Source organism: Diadema setosum, chromosome 13 (genome assembly GCF_964275005.1).
Source record: "Diadema setosum chromosome 13, eeDiaSeto1, whole genome shotgun sequence".
Taxonomy (NCBI): domain Eukaryota; kingdom Metazoa; phylum Echinodermata; class Echinoidea; order Diadematoida; family Diadematidae; genus Diadema; species Diadema setosum.
In genome coordinates, this window is record NC_092697.1 from 24,734,937 (window position 1) to 24,762,532 (window position 27,596).

The 27,596-nt window shown below is 37.6% G+C and overlaps 1 protein-coding gene across 1 annotated transcript in view; it reads left to right on the plus strand.

Annotated features, from left to right (window-relative positions):
* Nucleotides 1-26,136, plus strand: part of LOC140236973 (uncharacterized) — a 43,566-nt gene extending 17,430 nt beyond the window's left edge. Inside the window, exons 13-29 of the mRNA XM_072316920.1 lie at nt 385-470; nt 1,135-1,376; nt 1,858-1,945; nt 2,421-2,497; nt 4,884-4,920; nt 8,315-8,412; nt 8,725-8,847; nt 10,525-10,676; nt 11,648-11,783; nt 13,133-13,282; nt 14,190-14,289; nt 15,260-15,336; nt 16,506-16,634; nt 22,633-22,758; nt 24,315-24,493; nt 25,139-25,274; nt 25,915-26,136. Coding sequence (XP_072173021.1) covers nt 385-470; nt 1,135-1,376; nt 1,858-1,945; nt 2,421-2,497; nt 4,884-4,920; nt 8,315-8,412; nt 8,725-8,847; nt 10,525-10,676; nt 11,648-11,783; nt 13,133-13,282; nt 14,190-14,289; nt 15,260-15,336; nt 16,506-16,634; nt 22,633-22,758; nt 24,315-24,493; nt 25,139-25,274; nt 25,915-26,091 — 2,113 coding nt within the window. The 3' untranslated portion in view covers nt 26,092-26,136. The remainder of the gene's footprint in view (nt 1-384; nt 471-1,134; nt 1,377-1,857; nt 1,946-2,420; nt 2,498-4,883; nt 4,921-8,314; nt 8,413-8,724; nt 8,848-10,524; nt 10,677-11,647; nt 11,784-13,132; nt 13,283-14,189; nt 14,290-15,259; nt 15,337-16,505; nt 16,635-22,632; nt 22,759-24,314; nt 24,494-25,138; nt 25,275-25,914) is intronic.
* Nucleotides 26,137-27,596: the final 1,460 nt, after the last annotated feature.

Below are 27,596 nucleotides of genomic sequence, written 5' to 3' on the forward strand. Positions count from 1 at the left end.
CAGTATTGCAGTGATGACATATACATGTATGCTGTAAATGATAAGGATGATGATAACCGCAGTGACAGTGATTAATTTCCCAGTGATTATGATGACGTTGCTGATGATAATGATGATGCGAATTGCACTTGTAGGATATTTTATACCAGATGAAATGGCCAGTTGTGCTCTACTAGTGGCATTGTTTTTGCTGTTGCCAATGGTGATCACAAGAGTAATGATGATGATCGTGGTGATGAAGGTTTTATTCAGGTATCCAGCTTTCATTTACTCTATCAGCCAAACAACATCATTTTAGCAGTTTTCTGGACTGTAGTGTTTGCTGCTTAATGCAGGAAACATTTTGACTGATCACATGTGCTGTATTGCCCTTCTTTTTCATAGACGGAGGAGAAAGCTGTTCCAGGATAGGAGAGAGAGGATTGTTCTAGAAGCCCAGGGCATGGCAGAATACACTGATGAAATTCATGGTAAGAGAAGCTATGGTGTTGTGATGTACAACGTATGGAGTGCTTAGCTATGTGTCTATTATCATAAACAATAGCCATTACTTACAAAAGCATTACCCCTTTCTCCCATATCATATGCAAACCTACACCCAACTGATTTCCCCATCTACCAAATTTGTGCAAACAGCTTTAGAACAGCTTGTAGATGCCTAATATTAAAACAATTGTCCATGGGAATTCAGCTTTTCCTTCATCTTTTTTAAATTGTTTAGTATAGAAAGTATGCACAGCATTTCCAGGGGGGAAATGTCTTTATTCCCACAGAGAGTAGTGTGTATGAATGAATGATTCAATTCATTGTGATTATTAGCAGTGTGAGATGGGCATACCGGTATCTTGATAGTGATAGCATGAATTTCCCAACTTTGCGTGTTGGTATGTTGTTTCATAGATATGAATATCACTAGACAGCTCAGTCAGCAGAGTTTGAAAAGGTTGTAGATTGAGCCACCACAGAATCAAACAATGTCTGCTTATTCTCCGTATCTTTTTGGACTTTATATTGTAACATCATGAAGTGAAACTGATGTGATTTCGAACCTTGATGTGAGTGACAAGAGCAAGTCTTCCAGATGATATTTTGTAGATCTTTGCCGACTGATATTCGCACTCTCCATTCCAACAGATAATCACAATGGTGGGTATGAGGAGAAGACTCAGCTAACACCAGCTCACGATGACATCGACGGGGAACCCAATGGGAATCCAAGGTACAGTAAGGCCCCCGTCAGGCCCGCCTCGGCACCCCCCGGGCCACCCACTGCAGAGCGACCCCCTTCCCACACCTCGAAGGCAATCCCTGTGGCAGAGTTCTCTGCATACGTCCAGAAGAACCGACGATCAAATGTCTTTGAGGATGAGTGGTCGGTAAGTACATCAGCTGGTTCAGCACATTTGGTTTGCTTGCAGAGTCTAAATGCCATGAATAGATTCTTTATTCTTTCTTCTTCTTTTCTTTTTTTCTTTTTTTCTTTTTTTTTTGGGGGGGGGGGGATGTCCGCAAGTGGAAAGCAGATGCAATTTGTTTCAGTATATTGTATCATGTTTGCTTTATTGTACTACGTAAAGCCAAGTAGTATTTTTCTTCTCTCTTTCTTAAGAAAGTTCAAACAGCACTTGGAAAAAGCTCAGAAAACAATAAATGGCTTTCAGTTTATGGGTGATTAATGATGAGAGGTTATCAAAGGGTCATGAGAAGTTACTCATATATATGGAAGGTATGGCAATTATAAATGTGGGGAAAACAGCCGAAACTTATCTTTTGCTTGATATGCACAAATGCGTTTTAAGCTGTACATCTTAACAGATGATTGACAATCATTTTCTGCTTATCTTCTTTGCACATCAGCTCCTTCCACCAGACATCAGCAAGCCATGTAAAGTTGCTTCATTGCCCAACAACAAGCCAAAGAATCGCTATCGCAACATACTGGCATGTAAGTTCAGCACAAAGTGCACACTACATGAAATGAACAGGGAGCTTCCCTTCATCCTCAAGATTTCACCTCATATAATTTGCACAGATGATTGTAAATGATATACAATGTACCTGATTTGTAATTGTAATTGAAACATTTCACAAACTTCCATTAACCAGAAAGGTGGGGAATGGCAGTTAAATTCACAATCCTCCCCCAAAAAGCATATCTGTGTCTACAAATACATTTAATTATAAAATGTGTCAGTGTGATATCAGTATTTGAGTATGTGGCTCGTGTCTACAAATACATTTAATTATAAAATGTATCAGTGTGATATCAGTGTGATATCAGTATTTGAGTATGTGGCTCATGGGCAAGATATTTCACACCCAAAGAAATTCAGTGAATGTGCTCAGCCAAACCTGGTAAAAGTAAGAAAAGGGGGATAAAATAGCTCCTTGATCATTTGTAATTTTTTGTCAATTCCCAGATGACCATTCGCGTGTGGTTTTGGATGAACTGGAAGGTGTTCCCAACTCAGACTATGTCAATGCCTGCTATATTCATGTAAGTACCGTAATAAACAAGACACTACCATCCTATCAACAAAGAGAAGGCAACTCATGCTGAAACGTCAGCTGCAAACAACGATTTGTAATTTCTTTAGCTGCTTTGTTTTCATGAATAGAAAATGTTTTCCCTGATATAACAATTGTCAATGGTCAAGGTTGGAGGTCACCAAACTCTAGCTAAATTATCATGTTCTGGCTGCAAAGTCTAATAGGTAACAGTCCAGTCATTATTGTGTTGTGTTGACTGGTTTATTTTGTGTAGATAGGGTGAGAGGTCAGTCCTTCATCAGTGGGCAAGATCAGTGACATTCAACAAAATGTAAATTAGCAGTCATGTACTTACAGCAGAGGGAGTGATTGTGTACAGTGTAAGAAGCTGAGGTATTCCGATCAAATGCATGCAACATTTTAATTGCTTTAGATAGGGCAGTCCTGCCATTGTGTTGTTTCTAATGATATTTTAATGTGATGAATCGTAAAGAGGAAGGCTAGTAACTGATCAGTGGGAATCAGTGGAAATGCTGGGAGATGATTGTTCCAATCCTTATGGGATTCATTCAAGAGTTCATTGTATATCTATTGTTGTGTGAAAATGATTTGCTTCAGAACGGTCTCATATTCAAGTAATGTGCAGATTAATGCTCCGTCACTGACCAGGGACGCTAACCTGGAAGCATTAAACTGCACATTACTTGAATATGAGACCATTCTGAAGCAAATCATTTTCACACAACAATAGATATACAATGAACTCTTGAATGAATCCCATATGGATTGGAACAATCATCTCCCAGCATTTCCACTGATTCCCACTAATCAGTTACTAGCCTTCCCCTTTGAAGTAGGGTACGCTGTATCATGTATACATATTCCTGCATTGCTGCATGCATTCATGGTATTAAACTTAACTATTTCTGTGCTGAGTGTCAATTGGTACAGAAAACCCCATAATATTGTACACACTGTCCAAAGTTACTAGCATGATAAGGGTTAAACAATCTCATGATATGGCATTTAGAAATATCTGGCTGCTCATCCAATTCATGCTGCATAGTAACTTGTCATACATGTGCCATTCCATGCTGAAGCTCAAATTCATTTCTCTAGGGAAAAATGTGGTGAACATTTATTTCACAAAGACAGTATTCTGTAGAACAGGTTTATCATGTCAGGCCTGTAATATGCTCACACTCAGGCTCCCTACACATAATAATGTGCTCTTATAGCTTGTCCACAGTATGCTGAATGTATTCATATAATACCTGAAGCTGCAATTTCATTTTAGGTGCCTAGTTATAGAAGTGTTAAAGGTAAGGAATCCCATTTGCATGCCTTAAATGAAGAGTTGTATAAATACAGTGGTATGTTGAAGAGAGTATCATTTTAGAAACTCCAATAAAGTATTGAAAGTGGAAGGTAACATTTAGTCCATTTTTATTGACCGTTAGATTTTGAGTTGAATTTTTTTTCGGGGCTCACCGTAAATTCCAGTACATTGCTAGGCTACCTTTGCAGACCCATGCACTGCATGTGTGTCCATCATGTATATTTTGTGAAGAAAGTTCATCAGAAATTACAAACATTTCTATATACATTCTTGCCACACACTCTATATGCTATTACATCAGCTCTTATACTTTTAGATTTGTGCTTATAGATTAAAAAAAAAAAATACAGAAGACTGCAACAAAAAGGCTTAAGTGTGGCTGACACACAGAACTACTGAGTAGTTGAGTTTTGTGCATTATTCAAATTGTAGATAACTGTTAACTTCCAAATTTCTCAGCAGTGGCCTTAACAAGTCCCCTGAGGTTCATATTTAATATTTTGCTGCATTTTGGGAGGTCTGTAAAAGGTATCCCCTACCTTTAAAGAGAATGGTCTACATGTGATTTGTCAGCCTGAATATTCATTTCATTTTCACACACAAAAAAAAGAACAAAAATCTTCAGCGCAACACCTCTCAAAAGTTAAACCTTGCGCTGCTTAGTCCAAACCATTTATTTCAAGAACATCACATGAATGTTATTATAGTGGGATCATCTTCAAAACTTTCCTTTTGTTTTCTTTTGTTTATTTATTTTTTTATAATCCAGAGGTGTATCCAAGAAAATATATTTAGTGTGCAAAGCATACAGAGAATAGGATAAAATAAAATATAGTGCTATTCAAGCTCATCAGAAGCAAATTTAGTATTCATATGCTACAAGTAGCATGGTTTACTGCATATATATACAACACAATCACAAAAATTACCCCGGCATGATTATCTCGAATGAAGTTGTCTTTTGTTTAATTTGTTGCTGTATTTATGTAGTACCTTGAGGTAACCCCAAGCATTCCTTTCCGTTTGCCTCCCCGACTCCTTCACTCATTTGCAGAATATCGATAAGACACAGGTGTATATTGCAACCCAAGGTATCGGTCATGTCTATTCATTACTATGACATTTATCGCTTACGATTGACTATTTTCAGAGAACCACATAGTCCATAATGTATATATACCTTCCTCCACTCATATGCTCACAATGTCCCTCTCTGTATATTTTTCTATCTACTCTATGTAGTATTTAATATCTATATTTATATCTGTCTATCTATCTGTCTATCTATCTATTTGTGTATATGTCTGTCTGTGAATGTAATTTTTTGAATATGTTGTTGTCGCTATTTGTGTCTGGTGCTTCTTTCTATTGTTTGACCTGTGTCATGTGTGTAATTGTATGGTGTTGTTCCTGTCAAGACTGCTGTAAATGGTGTCTTTCTTTAGTGAGTGGTGGTGGTGAGGTTTTGCACTTCTCAATTTTTTTTTTTTTTTAAACCCAAGGCCCACCTTGACCCCTACCAAGTTTTTTGAGGCCCAGTTACATGTGTAGATCGAATACAAACCCTGTTTATCTTTATTTTGGGGAGAGATCGCAGCCCACCTGTGAGAGCTTCTAGGCCCATTTGTTGAGCAGCACTGGTATAAGAGATTGCATTCTAGAACGAATCAATTCTCACTTTCTACCTGTGCATGACAGCTACCGTACAAAATTAGTTGTAAACACATCAACTACTGCAATATCATTTTTGATTTTTGACAGCAGGCTATCTTCAGCTCCAAGATGTCCCTGATCCAAAACTTTTAATGTTTTCATCATGTAAGACACTACAGTGTACGTGTCATAAATAACTTTAAATAATATCATGTTGATATGCTTCCATACAAAACAGGGAATTATGGTTGTTCAACCTCTTTGTCATGTTGTAGAAAGGGAGAAAGAGAAAGAGAGCAAAGGAAAATGATTATTGTAAAGGTCCCCCAACATCTAAATGTTGTCTTGTGAAATTCCTTTAATTCTGTAACCTCTGCTGATGTGAATATGTTTTCACATCACAAATTCAGAAGTAGTTTGATTAAAATCTGTTTTAAATGTTGTTGATTTTTTTTTTCACTCACTGAGCTCTGTCCCTGACAATTCTGTAGTGCCTTTTTTGATAAATTCAACAGTAGAGACAGCTGAAATGGGCAATACCAAATGGTACATTGCAGAAGCAGATCCAGAGGGGGGCGCAACCGGCGCACTCCCCTTCCCAACCCCCCTTCACAGAAATCCTGGATCCGCCCCTGCATTGTATGCACCTTGACATAGCTAGTTGCAGCAATTCACAATATCAAGATAGGTTTCATACCATACAAGCTCACAACTTTTCTTGCCGTCAACTCAATCCTCAAATATTTTCCTTGAAGTACTGACTGTCATAATTAGAAAGCAGAGGAACATCATTCTATGAGATTTGCCTTGCTACAGTGAGTTTGTACATTATAGTCATAAAGGCCCGAATTCACGAAGGTGGTACAAATGAAACCGTGGTTTAAACCATGGACAAAAACCATGGAATGCCAAGTGTCGCATGGGATATTTCGCTACGAAATCAGTCATTTCGTCGATGAAATGATTATTTTGTAAAGAAATGACAACATTTTGTAACTAAATGAACATTTTGTCCACGAAATGATAAATTCGTTAACGAAACAGTCATTTTGTCGACGAAATGGCAAATTTCGTAACGAAATATTCCGTGTGACACTTGGCGCTCCATGGTTTTTGTCCTTGGTTTAGACCATGGTTTCATTTGTACCACCTTCGTGAATTCGGGCCAAAGGGTATAAGGATCCATAACAATTGGCATTGTGACGCTTATTTCAGATGACTTTACTGTTTATGACATCATGAAAAGGAAGAAAGTTGTGTAGAAAAGGGGCACAGCTCAGTAGGTGTTAAAAAGAAATAATTCCATGATACAAACATGTATCTTTTGGAAAGCAGTTCCAGAAGTAATAATTTGTGGAACTACATTGTATTCATGTCAGCAGAAGTTAACATGAATTGGATGTCAAGGGACCTTCAACACTGGTCTATTAACATTATATGTTTTATTCATTCTACCCTTCAACTTCTGCTGCTGTTTAAGCTTCAAAGGTTGAACTACTCTGCAGATGATACATTTTGACACGTGGTGCTATCATTGCTTGCACTCACTGACTTTCTTTTCTAGCACTGTATGAATATGTATTTTTCTTCGTCTAATATTTGTGTAATTTATGAACTGCAGTGATTTATCTTTCTCTGCAATGTGTGATACACCCTTATTCTGGTCTTTTAACATTCTCTCCTTGGTGTTAAGAAAAAAAAAAAAAAAGATGCAAGCTTGTGTTATGTTTGTTGTCATTCTTTTATAACCCTACCAAGTATTGTCAAAAGCATAATCTACCTGGGCTTTCTGTTTGTCTTCCTGCACATAGTCTTTCTTCTTGTACATGTGTCTATGTTAATACTTACTAGCAGATGATAACTTAATAACTTTCTAGGGTATTGCAATAGAAACTGGAAATACGGGTGTACAACTTTTGTGAGCTTTGATTTCTAGGATTATTTGATGAGTTTTGCAAAAACCTGGAACAAAATGCAATTTGATTATTATTAATTTGATTGGTTTGAAACAAATGTGTAAAATATATAGCAATGGTACCTTCTTTCATCCTTGTTCATAATACCTTAGTTCCCTTTTGTTGTGTATGAGATCTTTGGTAGGTTCTTTCCTTCATGTGACTAGAAAGTGTTGGAAATCTTTTCTCTCTGCTTTAGAAAGATATGAAGTCAGTAGTCATGGAGATGAGGGAGGGGGAGAGTTCACACTCTTTCTACAAATGTACCAAGTTTGTAGGAGAAAAACTCTCAATTAGGTATGAACCTTTTGCAGCTCTTCCCATGCTTGAAGCCTTTGACAGAATTGTAATTATTGAAAGTATGTATCCACTTTGTGCAGAGTGCTTAATCTTTAAATGAGTTTTCATGTCTTATGAAATTATCATTATGTGGACAATTATATTTGATCACATTTTTAAGGAGTGTGTTTTCTATATTTTTCATATTGATTCAAAAATCTGCTTCTTCTTATTGAATAAGATGATTTCTGTCATGACCCTTAATTTGTGAATTAAGGCTAATAAGTAAGAACACACAGATTTAAATTTTACAATTGCCAAAAAAAGAAATACAATCAAAACTCTGATTTATCTCTTATTCCACTTTGGGGACAAATTTAAAAGATAAGTTCAGTCCTTCTGTTTGACATAGTCCAACTGAGTTTAAATTGACAGAAATGCAAAAGTACAAACTGCAACAGGCTTGAAGGGTGAATAGAAAGTGTTTTATATTAAGTGCAGGACTGTTTGGATTTCGTTCTGCTATGTTTGTGGCTATGTTTAACATTATTATGTTCATCTTTTTTTGTTGTTGTTGTTCATCCCCAAAAACTCCCAGGTCCTAATAAAGCCTCTCTGCTAGACTTCTGGAGAATGGTGTGGAAGGAGAATGTTCACAACATCATCATGGTGACAAACTTGGTGGAAGATGGAAAGGTACAGTGCTCTTCATTACTTCATGTCAATTTGTGCTGCCATTCACCATATATTTTCATATCAACATGTTTGTTTGTTGTTGTTTTTTCTATTTAATGCTAAAGTAATGAGAGAGGTGTAGGTATTAATCATATTGATGCAACAGCAGAGTGCTGCTATCATCTAATCTATGTGTTTATTGTTGTACTAACGTATCAATTTCTCTCAACATCAGTGATGCTTCCAGGTTGTATGAATGAGATGGAGATACAAGTAGCATGTATAAAACATTTTGCTATGGTAACATGATGTTGTCTTTGTTTCACTGTACAGGGGAAATGCATCCAGTACTGGCCAGAGGAGGGACAGACGCAAGCCTACGGCGGGATTTCTGTCACATGTCACCGGGAGGAGATGTCTCATCAGTACGTCATCAGAGTCTTGATTGCCACCAATGTGAGTCAACCAGCCCTTCTTTTCTTTTTTCTTTTTCTTTTTTTCCATCATTAAGAGAGCTACAGGTTGAATACAGAGACAGTGGTCCACATAAAGTGGCAGAGAGTCTCCATTTCATTTCCTGTTGCACTTCAATACTTTTAATAGTTATGGCACAAGTGGTGTTAGGAGCTATATTGTGGCTCACTGGAGAAGGCCTCAGACTCTAAATCGGGAGGCTCCTAGTCTATCACAATTTGTGGTAAAGTTGAAATCATGATCTCATTCATGGAGTAATCATGATCTTACTAAATCCTATCAGATCTTGAGGTCAGTAGTTCATTTTATTCATTCATTTCATTTATTTCCACAGGGTAGATAAAAAAAAAACATACAAGCATTACGTGAGCGCAACTTACATCATGCAAGATGCAAGATGCAATGCAATAAATGTATAACACGTGGAGGAATCAACAATAGGCCATAAAGGCCTTTCAAAGGCTGATCCCTGACAATTAAAAATGGTACGATTATTAATTACTATCACAGAACAAAACATTGCAGAATACATGGGACTATACAGATGACAAAACATTACAATAAATAAGTGATTAGGCAAGCAATATATTATCTAAGTCATTCATGCGTGTGTCAAACGAAATTACTAAATCAAAAGAAATTGTTTATACTTTCTTTTAAATGACGAAAGACTAATGGTACTTTTAATGTTGTCTGGTAAATTATTCCACAAAAGTGGGCCAGCATACCTTATAGTACGTCTAGAAGCATTGTATTTATAAAATGGAATATATAACTTATTACTTTGACGAGTACTGTATACAACACGAGTATTGTTTTCAATGAAGCAGTTGTCTAAAAAATGTGGCAAGATATTGTTAATATAGGAATATACAAATGTGCAGGTAACACATTTATTAATTTCATACACAGAAAGCAATTTTAGCTTTTTGAACAAGGGACCTGTGTGGGTTTGGGGCTGTGAATGGGTAATAATTCTTATTGCACGTTTTTGTAAAATATAAATACGGTGTAAAAGAGATTTTGCACAGTTCCCCCAGAATGGCAAGCAATTGATCATAGAGATTTTTTGAGCTGCTTAAAACTTTTCTGTGATCAACTTGATTGCCATGACTGACCTCAAGATCTGATAAGATCACCTAATTACTCCAGGATTTACACAAAAGTTCTACAATCGGCTACTAATTGCTAGTTTTTCCATGCAAAGCGGATTGCACGACGGTGGGAACCTGGCATTACCATCTGCAACTTTGATATAATGTCTTTCTGTATGGTTGAGGGCTACGATAAGATCCAGATTTTAGCCTTTATTTATTCCAAAGCAGATTTGCAGATGTGAATGTCAACGCGCATCTACTCATGCATGTCTGATGTATCTTTGTGCGTGTGGGAGAGAGGATATGTTTGTTACATGTGTTTTGGGTACATACTTTGCATCAGGTGTAATGTGTGCAGGTTTGTTGAATGAATACATGTGTGCTTTGTCTAGTTCTGTCTGTGTGTGCTTGTGCACATTTCCCTGAGTTCTAGCAAGGTCTGAAGGCAAAAAGAATGCGAAGGATTTCTGGAGCATTGTGCAATATCTAGTGTTTTTGATCACCAGGGCTTATTTGTACTGTTTGTTTTTGTTTTGTTTGTTTGTTTTTTTTTGTCTGACAGGGGGAGGAAAGCCGCACAGTGAAGCAGTTCCACTACCGGAGCTGGCCGGACAAAGGGGTGCCGCGATTTGCCGCACCCATCCTCAGAATGATTTCAGACGTCAACAGTAACCAGGAAAACTCCGGCAACCAGCCTCTGCTGGTCCACTGCAGGTGAGATACTGGCTACACTAAACATGAGTGTCTGCTGTCATATTCTTTGGCCAACCATCTCTTCAAAGATGACACAAAATGGGGAAGGGGCATGGGAAATTCTTAACAGAAGGAATTACCCCTCCCCCATCAAAAAAAAAAAGAAAAAAAAAAGTGACAAGTCCCCAGTTCACAAATTTACTTTATTCCCTCTCTAATGTTCGTAGTCTATCCTGTATTCTGAGAGAAGTTTGCAATATGTAACATAATACAGATACTGCCTTTTAGAGGTTTAACATTTAACATCCCAATCAGAGTTATATTTTCCCCTATGAAGTGATTGTATTTTCCTGAAGCATGCAGCTGTGAGGGAAAATATTTAGGGGAGAAAACATAACTTCCAGAGGACTTTCAAGTGTTATTTCATGAAATAGACATGCTCTATGGTCTACATGAGTACACATTATTTCATTCTAGTCTTTTTGATAGCCAGTCAAATTCTAAAATTGTATTCCCTGATGTGATGTCACTGCTCACAGTGTAACAATTTGGATTCTCACTGCAATAGTCATGTGATTGCATTTTGACCAATCAACAAGAGTTTTAATGCAGGCCATGTAATATAATGCCCATATGAATAAGCTCTTAAAGAATAGAAATAAATAGTTGCACTACCTCATATGGTCTCTTGTACCACTTGTACCATCCGTCTGGATGTTTGAAATGTGTTTGTACACCAACATATGTCTGCATGTTTTTGCTCATTGTGACTGTTTTAACAGTGATTTGATTGCAAAAATACTAATTGCTCCATAATGTTGTTCATCTCACACCTTTTGATTTTCAATCACATGAATGAAAAGCTGTCGTGGCTTCTACATTTATTTCATAGGATTGTAGGCTGTGACATCATTTTATGGGTGGGAAGTTTATGTTTTTATGTCACACATGCATTATATGAGTCCTGTTTGTCTTTTGTTCCTGGTCTTCAGTGCTGGAGCTGGACGAACAGGGGTTGTCATCGCGGTAGACAGTATTATCCATGAAGCACGGAAATCACGCATTGTTGACGTCTTCAGTTTTGTGAAATCGATGCGAGATAGCAGGCCTCAGATGGTACAGACCCCTGTAAGTGTCTTTAATGAAATGCAGTGATGTGCCCACAGACACACAAGTATTACACACTTCCTTTTGTGGACATTGTAAAAGTCTTTGTGTCCTACAAGTAAGGTGTTAATTTGACTTGATGGACCACATACTCAGTTGCTCTATTGTCATTGATTCAAACCTTTTGTCAGCAGCCTGTAGGCATAACATTTTATACTTTTACCTAGTCTTTTAGATGGGACATAAGGTCATTGACCCAGTGTTTTCTCCTACAAGCTTGTACATTATGTAGTTAGTTTTGTGGTGACCGCATCAAAAATATCCAAAATCAAACTGTGATGACAAACACAAGCAGATACCCTGTCCAGTACTTCCTTCTGTTCAAAACTTAGAACTCATCCTTGACATTGTGTACCAGAGAATCTTGTGAGTACAATTTATTTTTGGTACGTGGAGAAAATTGTAACATTTCCAAATTCAATATTGTTTAATCTGTACTTATCTAATATCTATGATTAAATCCCCCACTCCAATCTTACGAACAAGATACAAGTTTCATGTGAAATTATTGCTTTATTATTGATTATGTTGTGAGTATTAACCCATTGAGGACAGCCTGATTTTGCTACAACGTACATTTCCCATAGACACCTGCCCGAGTATACTCGGGACTGGTCTTCAACGGGTCAAAGTCCCATGTATTATGCTCTGTGTAGCTCAGTCACCAGAGAGCAAAATGCCAACAAGCTGATGAAAAGTTTGTTGTCCTAATTCAGCCCACACTACTAGAGGTGAATAGGAACACATGGAACTGGTGTTTGAGTTTTATCAGATCTTCTTTATAGTTGATTGCCACACAAAAAAAGAAAAAGAAAATAGATTCATATGCTGCTCTCATACTTACAGTCATCAATGGTGAAACTAAACATTAATAACATTTGAATCACTCAAACCATCATCACTTTAATTCAAGTTTTGTCACTCAAGATTTGACATGTCTGGCTGGGATGATTGGAATGAGCAGAATTAGTCATCAATCTTTTCTAGCATTATTTTGGTGTTTTTTTCACTGATCATGTCGGACCAGCATTTCTGAAAAGTTACTTGCTTGACAGTGATTTTTACTGGTCTGGACCGTCAGACCAGCACCATTTTCCAACCTTGTATTCTGTACTAATGTATCACTGTACAGTGTATTACTGTATTGCATTATGTGGCAAACACTGAATTTAAAGTAGTGATGAAAAGTTTGATGGTACTGATGGGGCTAGTGATGATGAACAGGATGATAATATTAAGGAGGATGATGACCAGTTAAAGTAGTCAGAACTCTTCCAATACAACTTCCATTGTGATGTGTGTGGTTGTAGGAGCAATATGCCTTTGTGCATGAGGCTGTGTTGGAGGCTCTCCTGTGTCAAGACACCTACATACCAGCCAGGGAAATCCCCAGTAGGGTGGAGCAGCTCCAGTGGCCACACCCTGACACAGAGAAGACAGCTGTCCAGGAGGAGTTTGAGGTACTGTAAAACGTGATATATTCGCAGCATGAAATTTTTTCGCGAATTGGAGCCAACGGCCTCTTTTGTGGCATGAAATTTTCGCGAATTGCCACTGGTGTGCAATGCATACAGTGTAGACTTTCGTGGGCATTTTATTTTCATGAATCTTGCCGCTTGCGAAATTCACGGTATTAAAATGCACGGGAACATTCCTAGTTTTACGGTATGCCATGCCAGATGTTGTATTCATGATCCATCCCAACGAGACCCTAATGGAGTTGCCATACATCAATGTCATAACTTTGGTTCAGGTCTTTGTAGATTTTTCACAGACTCTAAGCTTTCCAGATTTTCAAAGATATATTATTTGTTCCACTTGAATTTTTTTTAATACTTCCCTCACAAAAAAAAGAAGAAAGCAAAAGCAGAAACAACAAACAAGAGAACAGATGAAACACATAGTTTAGAGAAGATCGGCCTTGAAGTTTGAATGCAGTCAAGCATGCCATACATTATTAAGCATTTGAATACACTTGGTCAATTCAAAACACAATGGTAAAATTAAGTCGTTAAAGAGAACTTAACGACTTAATTTTAAGGATTTAGGGGCAATATTATTTTGAAAATCTTCAGAAAGGTGATGTCATGACCTGTGTTCCACATATGATAAATTTTATCTTGTAAATATTCTATAAAAAAAAGCAGGAAACTGATAAAGTGAAATGGATTTGAAGCAAGTTCTTCATTTGCATTAACCCAAAATGACTAAAATATCTATGAAGAAGTACAAAGTATGAAGAGTTACCACAAGACAGTAAGATGATGATTTCTCATTACCATTTCCTAATACCCGTGGTTGAAATATGTGCAGTGCGATATAATGTAGGATACTAAAGTGCATATATTGTACAATTGCTTTGACCAGGTGTTAGGAATTGTGTCGGCAGATACAAGCAATACAGACAAGTTGGCAGGCAACAGTCCTGAGAACAAGGGAAAGAACCGGTTCCAAGATATCATCCCACGTAAGTTATCAAAAATATAGATACACCGTAAGTCCAGTGTCTGCAAAAGCTCAGAATTATGATTTTGAATATATTATTAGGATTGTAAATGAAAAAAGAAACAAATGTATTTTTCATAATCCCTGCCATCGTTAAGTTACCCACATTTTGTGTGTGTGTGTGTGTGTGAATGTTTTTTGGGTTTTTTTTCAATGTGATGATGTTGACATTGTCAAGCACAGAATGCGCAATATTAAAAGTATTGCCAGGTGTGAAGAGTCTATGTTTTTACTTTTAATGACTTGTCAAATGATATGCAATGGAGACAGGGTGTCAGGGATATGTGTGAACCATAGAATACCAATGATGTTTTTGTCTGTTATAACAGCAAATTCTCTTTGATCTAGAGTGAAAAGTGAAGTATGGCAATGCAATGAATACTAAATTTACACAACTTTTGCATATGCAATTGTTCAATTCTCTTTTACAAAGCATAGGATTGTGTGTAAAGTGGACCATTGGCTGTAATCTGATGATGAGATCTGATTTATATGAATGCAATCCTACTTAGGCTCCCTGAATCTGTAGGATGTTGCCTGAAAATTAGCTATAAATTGCTTCTAACAAAAACATTTAAAGGCTCCCTTTTTGAGAGTTAATGTTGACTACTGAAATGCCAGTACTCTTTTAACATAGCAGTATCTTCCTGATTACTTGTTGTAACTTGCTGATTTTGATATATATGAATTATGGCAACCCTGTAAATGTGAGGTTGACAGGTCATAGTCAAATCATAATAGTTCATTGGACCAGGATTGAGATTGCATTGCAATAGGGCAAGTTGTAATACTGTAGATGTTTGTGGGATTCTATGATGCGTGTTAGAAATCAAATGTTGTGTAACAGGTAATAGTTTGTGTTGCGCATGTAATGCTCTGCTTGGCTCACAATGTCATAGCATTTTTTGTTTTTCTCAATTTTTTACTTTCAGAGGATAGATGTCGACCATACTTGATGACTCCTGGTGAATCCAACTCAACGAATTACGTAAATGCCAGCTTCATACCGGTATGTATTATCTATATCTTGTTGTGTTACATTTTTGTGTCACATTTTGCCTCAGAAAACATAATTCCTCATCACAGAAAAGTTTCACTCGAGTACTGTCTGGTCCTTTATGCAAAATGCTTTTTGACAACTGTTTAAATGTGTTTGTTTATTTAGTGTTGCTTATATTTTTTTTTTTTTCAATGGGCATGATTTACATTATTGTTATTTTTTATTCAGCCATGGTGATATGCAGTGTAAGTACAGTTGAAGTGATAATACAAACATTTGTTTTCCTGTCTTTTTAGTTGATTAGTTTTTGAACAGCTGTAAGTTCAGTGCTCCAATGTATTTTCTTTCTATTGCGTTGTCTCTGTTATGAAAAAGGAAATTATATGATACATCGACACAAAAGAAAATGTGTGTGCTCTTTCAAATTTCATCTAGATATGTTGAATTTACTTCAGTGCAGTTACCTTTCTTACCATCAATGTTCCTGTTCTCGTTGCTTGTACTTGTACGTGCTAATAATATGTTGTTTCTGCATTTACTCCATATGTCTTGAACTTGATCATGATCTCAGTTTTTCACACTCACACAGATGTAACAGTGTGTGAAGAACTGTATCATACAAAAGGGACTGATACTATTATGGCTTCCCTGCTCATGAGCACATAGTTGTAGGATATCTGAAAACCAAGTTGTTTTTAATCTTTTTATAATATGCTTATATAACTGTTCGATGCATGTAGTCATAAATCTCAATGTTGTTATTAAATGAAAGTAAGAGTAAATATTCAAAGACAGTTAATGGCAATTCTAGCATGCCATACATTTTAATTTCATTTGATGAGTTTGAAAATCATGTATAATTCAACATTGATTTCCTGGCTGTTTTTAAATTGTAAAAATCATTACTAGGGTAAACTACACTGTGTGACAGTATGCTATTCTATGCTATGCTATGTTATACTTTACTCTCCTATGCCATACTACATCATGCCTTTATATCAATGATAATATATCTGTGCCAATCAGTAAAATGAGCATTCTGCCATCAGGTGTTCCAAATGGTGAATGAAGTGCAGAGACTGTCAAAAATAGTTTCTGCTTTTGGAATTATTAAACTGGTACACTGTGAATGAGTAGCATTATTACAGTTAAGAATTTTACCAATCTCACACTTCCAGGGTTACTCCAAGAAGAATGGCTTCATCACAACTCAGATGCCACTGGCAAACACAGTGCTAGATTTCTGGAGGCTGGTGTACGACTACCACATCAACACTATTGTCATGCTGAACCAACTCAACGATGAGGTCAGTTTAGACCACAGCGTACACCACTTTTCCCAATGGTTTTGTCATTTCAAACTTTTGTTTCTACTGATATACTGTAATGCCATATATTTACAGAGTATACTTTTTTTTTTCTGTGTAGTTACATTCATGATCATGAAGTACAGTCATGAAGGGATACATGTACGCATGCATATATTGCATTCATGTCAAGGTCAGAGTTAATAACTTTGCATGTTCTTAAATTCACATGTCACACCCAACTCATGAATTTCGCGAAAATAAAAACCTCGTACCGAAATACTGTGTACAGCATATACAGTGCACTTGAAATCTACTTCACAAAAGATGAATGCAGTGAACTTTGTCTTTAAAGTTAACAATCGTCATTACTTTCATACTTGAAAAGGGATAATGCTTCTTTCCCATTCCGTTTGCCATGGTTCACAATCCCAAATTTACATGTAACCACTGCATGAAATTATCAGACGAGTGCCCTTCAGCCAAGCCTATAATGATGGGTATGTCAAAGTAAGAGACAGACTGACAGACAGACCAATAGACCATTATAGACAGACTGATAGACAGACAGACTCACAAGCAAAGAGACACACTCACAGGCAGACTGACGGACAGACAGACAGACAGAGAAGAGGTCGGGGGAGGATGGCTGTGATCTGGCAAAACTACGTATCTCGTTTGAAGCGATTTCAAGATATTCATGTTTAAAGTTTAAACGCCTGCCGTTTAACATACACTGTAGAGTGATTTACATAACTTAGAATTGTGCTCTCTAACAAAACAGAAACTTGTATGTTTTATCTAACTCAAAATACGTGCTCATTGCCACATATTTAAGTTTATTAAAAGATATGTAGTTCTGCCTGATCATGAGAATCCCATAGATTGTGTACAAATACGACACACGCGTGCGGATCGGAACTTGAGATACATAGTTCTGCCAGCCACTCAAGCTGCCTCAATGAAGGAGTACGATCAGGCAAAACTAAGTAACTATAGCAGTTATGTACACTAGTTCTGCCAGCTGAATGATGTCATTTTTACCCCCAAACCTTGATATTTGAGAATTTTATTTTTAAGATGGCAAAAAGTTATCATATTTTAGACTAACAAACATGATGTTATGAAAAACTCAATAAGCCAAAAAAACAAGAAATTAAAAAAAAAAAAAATCGAGATACATAGTTCTGCCAAATCACAGCTGAGGAGGAAAAAGAAGAGGCCTGCAGTATAGAAATCACACTACTGTACGAGCTGAAATTTTTGCGGTGGTTTTATTTTCGTGAATTTCGCGAATCGCCGTTGAACCGCGAAAATAACAACGCGCAAATAGTTACGTTCAGTTAGACCATCGCAACCGCGAAATTAACAACACGCGCAAATGTCCTCCAAGTAGCAATTCGTGAAAATATCTGTACGCAAAAATTTCAGCTTGTACAGTATTACCCTGATAGTGCCTCGTCACTGTTGCTGAATCCTATCTCTGCACTCTCCCCTCCCATGGACTCTCTTGTTTGTCCTACAACCCTGGGCTCCATTGTGTGGCACACGCTGTATTTACAATTCCATCTTGTGTAAAGTCCAACATCCTTTCCAGAAACTCACAGCAATAATTGCATCCAAACATCACACCATTTAAAGCCACTCCTCCTCGATTGAGTGGGCATTATCAGGTACCAAAGAGTTAGTCTTTAATATCCAGGAATATTATTGTCTAACAAAGTAACAATTCACACTCAGCCTCTAATGCATTAAATACACACTGATAGGGGTAACATGATAGGTAAGGGGGTAAACATTTGACTTTAACCCGTTGAGGATGAGTCTCAAGTATACTCAGACAGGTGTCTTTGGGAAATACATGTAGCGAAATCAGCCCGTCCTCAACGGGTTAAGTATTGTAGTCATTCATGTAAACTGAATTCAAGTCATTGCAAGACTTTGTTGTCTAAAATCTTGAGAAAACGAAGACAAGGAGAGGAGGCTAGTACCATTTAATTCAGAAGAGGGGATTTTAGAAATAGAAAAGTGGTTTGCTATTATTTTTTTAAATTAGTTTACTGTTGGTTGTTGCTGTAAAATATGAATCTTGTGAGTGCTGATGATTTCAACAAAGGCTCATAGGTAATGATACCTTCAGTTTCTGATAAACTTTGTTCGACCTTGAAGATTCATTTTGACCTTCAAAATATGCCACATCACTGATTACACAGGCATGTATATCAGTGTTTACTTTTACCATGCACAGCACAATAAATCAATTTCAAGGTAAAAAAATGTTCAAGGCAAACTCAAGATGCAGGTTAAAGACCCTGATTAAACACAGCTTGAAGATAAGTGAAAAGTGTAATCAAGTGCACCATTTATGTAGGGAAAGCGGTCAGAGTTCAAAATGCCCTGTGATATCTTTGATGCAGCAGAACTTTTTGGCATTGTCATTGTTATGACAGAATGCATAGTATATATTCATGATGTTCAACACCAGAAAACTTTGCTGCGTGTTTTCTGTTCATGTTTAATCCATCTATTAAACGAGAGGTGAGTGTCAGCTTCAAAGCTGTATTTTATGAAAGATTTCTATTGAAATTGAATTGAATTGAATGAAAGCTCTCTGTTAAAAATTTAAAAAAAATTGCAAGTACATGAGTGTCAAAATTAGAAAATAAGTGGACACTGAAAAGAAAATGGAAGCAATTAGGAGAGAAGAGTCAATGCAGGAATGAAGTGAAATCACTTTGCATGAAGGATGCCATGTCATAGACATGTAATGATTTCTAGTTGTGCAATCACTTCATATTGAACAATGTATGTGATCATGTTCTTCTGTGCTTCATATGATGACATAAATGGTATCCCGGGGTACCAAATGAAAATCAGCCATTTTGTTGAATTATTTATTTTTTTAAAAAGGTTGTACCCTGGGTGCCAAAAAGAGGAAATTATTTTGGTGCTGGAGCTAGCGCGCGCTATCCACTGCACTGCACTACACTAAAGCACACGCTAGTGGTATCGCAGCTTTCATGCACACATAGTATAACATGCAGTGGCATGGGAAGGACTATGTACACGCACACAGTGCATGCATTTTTCTCTGACTGTTCTCGAATGGACGTGAGGTGGCGCTACACAACACGGTAATCCGGGGTACTACGGTACCCCGGGGTAACGCGTGGTGCATCATATACTGTATACGCTGTTATTTTTGCGTAGATATTTTCGCAAATGACAAGGTCACAAAGTTCATAGACAATTTTGCGAGATGTTGTTTTCACGAATCAACACCGACGCTTCCGTTAATGTTCTATCAGCAAAGCACATGGAGACATTTTCACGCGTTGTTAAATTCGAGATCCCTGTGATTCGCAAAATTTGCGAAAATTATACCCTCGCGAAAAAAACAGCTTATGCAGTAATTATGTAAGCATTTCATTGAGAGACGTGAACTGAAAATTGAAAAGAATTAAAGGTATGCCTCTTGAAGATGAACCTTCAAAAAAAAAAAAAAAACCCTTTCATTCTTAGCCTCATGATTTCACACAGAGACAAAAGAGATATTATATTTGCGAGTATCAGTAAACACACATACACACACACACTCTCACTGATCCACCGCTCCAAGTTGAATTTCATATGTGCACTGATTTTAGCTATCCCTATTATTAGACTTAATTATCATTCTCAGTTTATGATGGTGATAGTAGTGATTAAGGATTTTTTTTTTAATTGTATATGAACTGTGAGACTTTCTTGCTTCTAATTAACCCATTGAAGGCTAGTCCCTTGGACAGGAAATACATGATAAAGCAAAATCTGCTCATCCTCAATAAGCCTTTTCGCAGTTTCAACTGCGCATGCGCGACATTTTCTTGTCTCCAATTTTTTGGAGATAAACAAGCCTGAGCGAGGCGACCTGACCGTGCGGATTGTGCATCTTCACTCGTACTCGTACACCGTACTACTAGAATCGCTGGATTTCCTTCATTTCTATCGCTATTTTGTTACTAACGAATGTCAGTAGTTTCATTGGCAAATATCTAAGCCCTAATATGTATTGTTAGTCTCGTTTAAAATGTATTTTTCCTACGTTGCTTTCAACGAAATTCCACCAGTTAGTTAAAACATAACACATTTTATCACAAGTGGGACTGTGATATAACTACGATTAGAATATTTCCGAGCCGTGCCGTGTGACAAAACACAACTGAAATCGTGATTGAAATACCGAAATCTTATTCCATATTTACCATCCGAGCTAAGTAGGTAGTGCAGACAAATTTTTAACCGGAAAATGTCATTAAATTTTAATGAAAATTGTTCAAAATGAAAAAAACAAAAATCTTGTAATTTTGCTCTCTGCTCGTAATCCTGTCTTGAGCTTGGTACGCTGGTACATGGAGCATCGTTCAGTATAGCCATTCAACAATCTCAAAATAGCTCACTGGCGGCCAAAATCGTACACCTTCTTTTTCTGAAATCCAGTTCTCAATCTCAACAAGGGGATCTGGATTTTTCCCCTCCAATGTTCAAAAGTTCTGCGTACTGCTCCGATCTCAATCTGTCTTCTTCCACTTCTGTCTGTTTCACTTTGAATCCAAGTTGTATGGTAAGGGTACCACCTATCGGCAGGGTACCTTGGCATCGGCACCCCCTGCGTATCATGGCTGTTTGCGTATAGTAGTAGCTATGGAAACAATAGAAACGAAGAAACGAAAACCAAACTCATAAACAACTAAAAAACCAAACTAAACAGTTTCAATTACACATCCGCTCAGTAACGACGGCTCTGAAATGCATGTGTATTATACCTATGGAGGGAGGGGGTGCCGATCGCTAGGTACCCTTTTAAGCTGCGCGAAGAAAACGGACAGCATGCACTAAAATTGCGCTATTTTATAACGGAGATTCATAATCAACGAGACGGTCACGACATTCAAAACTGCAGTACTTATGGCATATTTGAGGTAGGAATTAGGCGAATTTGTTTTATATTTTTGGAATAAACAAGCTACAACTTAGTCCTTAGGGTGACGATAGGTGGTACCCTCAATCATACAGCACTGAATACGAGAGCCTGTAGTTCAGCTTTTCTACCCACGGCTTTCAGTCCTCTTTCGCGAAGAAATATCTGTAATTCCTTCACAGTGAACTGTTGAATTTGTTCAAGATTAAACTGAACATCGTCTCCAGCCATTTTGAGTCATATAAAGGGGTCTAATATCCAATATTTTGCGAGTTTAATGAGCAAAACAATCAGGGCAGCGTGACTCGGTACACTCGGTCAGTGTGTATTGCACTCCGTTACGCATGGCAACGCTCTTTGTTTATCTCCAGCGATCCGCGAGTCTATCCCACAATGCACCGCGGCGCTGAGATAGCGAAGTGGCTTATGGGTTAACATAAAACTACACTGATGTGTCAGTTTAAAGGAGCAGAATGGTGATGCTTTTGTCCTTCATGTCTTTCAAATCATTTTCACATCTATTCTACAAATGTAATTCTTGCAAAAATCATCAATACTGTATGTCAGTAATAGACCAAATTCCACTTTGCGCATGAGCAGAAAAAGGTCATTTGTACCAACAGGCATTTCAGTTTGTAAATTCACTGAGATAAGCATCTGTGATGCGATAATTATTCATGTGATCCTTATCTAAATGGTGCTTGCCAGCACATCCACCTGACAGCAAGAATGGTATTTCGCAACATAAAAGGAAATAGGCTGTTATTGCATTCAATACAAAACAATGAAATGGATGCCCGCTAGATTGTCAACTGATGGAGTATTCTGATCACCTGCTCTAAACGCGAGATAATTCTTTGTTTGAACATGAATTCCATAAATTGTTACGTCAGGCAAGCTTAGGCATTATGCCGCTTTGAAAACGAGTGAAGTGCCTAACTAACTGAGAAAAAAGAAAGGTCATTTGTACCGATGTGTACATGAGCTAATTACGAACTGGCTTATTACTGTGTACTTTTCATGTTTCTTACACCGCAGACCTGCAGCATATACTGGCCTGTCAACACCCGGGCAGTGACCTTTGGCCCCTTCACAGTCACACACAAGGGTTCAGAGAACATGAACCAGGTCAAAGTTCGCACCCTTGAGCTTGGCTTCAAAGAGGTCAGTGCACTTTGTATTTGGGTTTGGTGTGTGTGTCTGTCTGTCCAACTGTGTGACTGTATGTCTGTCTGTCTGTGATTGTATGTAGGAGTGAGTTAGCAGTGAATAGCCTGCCAAGATTAGTTGAATTATAAATGGGGGGAAAAAAAGAGGAAAAAAATCAAGTGCCTGTGAAGGTTAGATGAAGGTTGTGTAGATTTCAGCCTGGCCCTATGGCATGCTTTTGTGCTGTGCCGGATGTCAAGTATACCTTCCTGAGTGTCTGTTTGCCTTTATATGCAATCGTCTTGAACAGTGTATGATCATGATATAACCCCCTCCCCCTTATCCCAATATGCTCTGCTTATGATACATTGTACTACTGTTCTCTGCATTGGTAAACAATTGTAAATTGCCTGTCATTGAGCTCACTTAATATTTGCATTCTTTTTAGTGTCATTTTCCAGTTTATTTCTCTGTTTATGGACTCTCTTTTAGATCTAGACATAATTTTCATGTCTGAATATAAAAACCTTCATTTGTCTGAAGTTCATGTTGTGATAAAAGTCATAATATCATGAACAAATGTAAATTATGCATAAGTTTGTTTTTATCAAGGAAGTTTACTTTGAATGTCTGTCATGCATGAATGTGTGTTTGTGATATGCATTTAGTAGAATTCTCCATTTGAAAACTTTGTTTGCTATGAAATGAAGTATTGAGGAGAATGAAAATGTCCCTTCTTCCAAATTACAAACAAGTATAAAACATGAGACATCATACCATGGGATTTCATACTACTAAACAGGACAGGTCATATTGATTGCTTAAAGCTTTGTACAGATGGATGCAACTGTCAGTATGTTATACACTAAATGGCCCGAATTCACGAAGGTGGTACAAATGAAACCATGGTTTAATCCATGGACAAAAACCATGGAGCGCCAAGTGTCGCATGGAATATTTCGTTACGAAATCAGTCATTTCGTCGATGAAATGATTTTTTGTAACGAAATGACAACATTTTGTAACTAAATGGACATTTCGTCCACGAAATGATAATTTCGTTAACGAAACGGTCATTTTGTCGACAAAATGACCAATTTCGTAACGAAATATTTCATGCGACACTTGGCGCTCCGTGGTTTTTGTCCATGGTTTAAACCATGGTTTCATTTGTACCACCTTCGTGAATTCGGGCCAATGTGTTAGAATAACCAGGAATTTTTTGATAGAAGTTAAAGGGATGGTCATTGGTTTTGAAATGGCTGAGATATCCAAAACAAACAATACTAATGAAAGGTGGGACCCACCTTTTATCAGGGTTGCTTTGTTTTACTCTGTTTTTTGGATATCTCAACCATTTCAAAAGGAACTTTCATTAAATAAACTTTGAATTCCTCGTAGAATGGTATGCTCAGTAACATTTTATAAGTGGTTTCTTAGTATCTTGCAAAAAGTTAAAAGTTCAGTCCTCTATCCACCGATACAATACTGTCCCTTTAACCATGAAGTAAGTGGCGAGTTGTTTTTCAAGAAGTCAGGAAAGATTCTGCTTGGTATCGTCTTTCCTGTAGGAAGAGCGGCAGATCCGGCAGTTTGAAGTCCAGAACTGGCCGCACGGTGGTCCAGACCCCGATGCCATGAATGCCCTTCTACAACTGATGAATTACCTTCACAGCTGTGAGCTCCAGAGGGACATGGAAGGGGTGACTGGACCCACAGGCAACAGTCCTCCCATCCTAGTGCACTGCATGTGAGTGATTACATAACTCATTTATGTAGTAGGCAAACATACAACCACTCCCTGTGAGTTGCTGCTATAAGTACAGTGGACTCCCATTATACAGAGTCCTCAGGACCGGCAGGGTTTTTGTTTTGTTTTGTTGTGGGGTTTTTTTTTTTTTGGGGGGGGGGTTTATGTCAAAATTTTGTTATAACTGAACAAGTAAACAATAAAAATCATAGAGCGCAAGATGTTGCGCCCTGAATTTTTACTTCATTGTAACCGGAATTTCGTTATAACCACGTTTGCTATAACAGGAATGCACTGTATATAGACTAGTAGTGAGTCACAATCTCAGTGTCATAGTCCCACATGCAATTGTTTGTGATGGTGGAGATGAAATGTGACAGTGAAGACTATCAAGCTGACTTTGAGTGATATTGCATTCCTATGCTATAGTTCCACCTACAGCTATTCACATTGTGCAGATGAGATGTGGTATGTAACTCTGAAGATAGTTTGCTATCTAACTATGATTGTACATCCCACCTTTAGCTATTCATGATGTGAATACGTTTGAAAGGCTTTAAACTGAAACATTTAATTAACAATATTTAGATTCTCGTTTCCGATTATATTGCGACTTTATTGTTTAATACCTTCAACCAATCCCAGGAGTGGTATCCATGAGAGTGGGGTGTTCTGCACCACCATGAACTGTCTCGAGCAGCTGCAGAATGAGAGTGCCATCGACGTCTTTCAGAACCTCCGCGTGCTGCGCCTCGCCCGGCCAAACCTTGTCCCAAACTTGGTGAGTACAAGGTGCCTCATCAGCACGCGTATATTTCTTCATTCATAAGCTGTGCTCCACAATCATGAATTCAACCACTTGTGAAATTTGGGGGACATCCTGATTCACAAAAAACTAGACTCCCTGTGATATATTGTGTATATACAGTAATTACTGATGCATACTTGCCAACCGTTCCAATTAAGACAAAACGTTCTGAATTCTGAGGGTTTAAGACCATGAAAAATGGAACGTTCGAATTTTTGGCAGATTTTTAGGTCTTTGAAAACACCATGATTCAATTTTTCTTTCTTTTTCCCAAAAGTAAAACATTGAACCATCGATTATAGTATCGTAAATATTCACCAAGACTACAGTATTATCTGTCTTGTCCAGATGGACGCTCATATGAAAAAAACAATACATATGTATTATACTTATGGAAAATAGTCTCTTGAATTAGCTCAGATTGCAGCACAGAGCATCTAGAACCCTAGAGCTTCCAGGGCCCATTTAACGGCCTTGGACCCTGGCCAAAGGGGCTTCGCGCTCATGACGTGCGCTTCATGCACATTTTTTCCCCTCTCCAAAAAGTGTTCTGATTTCTGATATTAAAATGTTAGCAAGTATGCTGATGCTGAAAACATTTTGTCACCTGCAGAAGGACTACCTGCTGTGCTATCAACTTCTCAGCCACCAGTATAGTCTGCTGGAACCGGCTAGCGATGAGGACCAGGACTACGAAAATCGACCACCGGTCAGCGAGTCCCTCTACCAGAATGTGGACTTTTCCCGGACGGACTCGATGGAGGGGCGGCCTGTGGCTTCAGTCTGCTGATAATAGAGGGCGCTAATCATTTCATCCTTACCATGGCTTTGTTTAATTTTGTGGGAAACTCCTCCTACGTCAATATCCTTTAATACTATTAAGGGAGAAACAAATGACAGTAAAAGACAAGGGGAGACTCACACACACACACACACACACACACAGACACACAAATGTTGAACAAACACTTGATATCATATATCAGAAAGGTGAATTTCTCTTCTTCTGAAAATTTGGAGTGTTCAGTACATTCCGATTTTATATACATACATACTGATTTTATTTGAAGAAAGTTTAGAGACACATTTTGGGTCATCATGATTATGATTTTAATTATTTGGGCAACAATGAAATTTCATGTCCAGGAGAAGGTTGTGTACTTGACAGACAACCAATTTACTGGAAAGAGAGGATTTGTGACTTGAGAATTGCCATTCAAATGTGTATCATTCTTCTTATTATGATATCATTTTATATATTTACTGATTGTGAGGAAGGGGGATATGGATATAAGGGTATGTATGAAGCAGCAAGTGAGTTCAGTGGAAGTACGTTTGTGTCTTGTAATAAGTGACTGGGTGTTCCTTGAATAGAACATAATATAAGGCACACCTGCCTGTGAAAGACCACATGTCATTTCACACAGAGAGAAGGCTGGTGGTGAGGTGGTCCAGCATACTCCACACACCTCATGGAAAACAGGTAAGCATTACCAACCCCATTATGGTATATACCACATGACAGCCAGTAATTTCTGAACAGTATCAACCAGGCACGCATATGTATTATTGTGTGACTGATTAGTAAATGATGAGAATATGTATCCATCTGTTGAGTAGGTCAATGCAATTACATTGAGAAATTATGCTTTGTACACTTATCAGTAAATTATACTGAATGCGAATAAATGCCCAGTTGTTAAATCACTACATGCACAATGTATAAAACGTAATGTTCTGAGGTAGACGTGTGGTAAAATTATGCTTCACATGATAAACCAAAAAGCAATTGTCTCTTCCACAACTCTTTTTTCCTCCTGTTCATTGTATGATCAAATATATACTTTTCTATCAAAACTTTCTTTTACTGCTCCAACAGTCTTTCAGACTTACTGTCACTTTACTCATCAGTATTAAAAGAAAATTATTGCGCTCATGATTTCAAGCATTAAGATTATGTAGTACTATTCAAATGGCATATTACAATGTATGTAAGCATATCAGCAATGTAATTTATCATCATTAAGAAGCTTCTTTTCTCAGGGATGAATTATTCTTTCATATTTTCTTTCACCTCTTGACATATGAATAATAATGTCACATCATCATTTCTATAAAGAAAAAATATGATTTCTAAGCGATATTTCAAACCTGTTCCCTCGGCATTTGTCAAATGTACTTCAATGTGCTTTTCATATATAAATAATGAGACAGAAAGTGGAAAGGGGTGATCAGATTCATTCACATTGCAAAATTGTACCTTTGCGCACTCCTTTGCATGACTTTTCAGGGCAT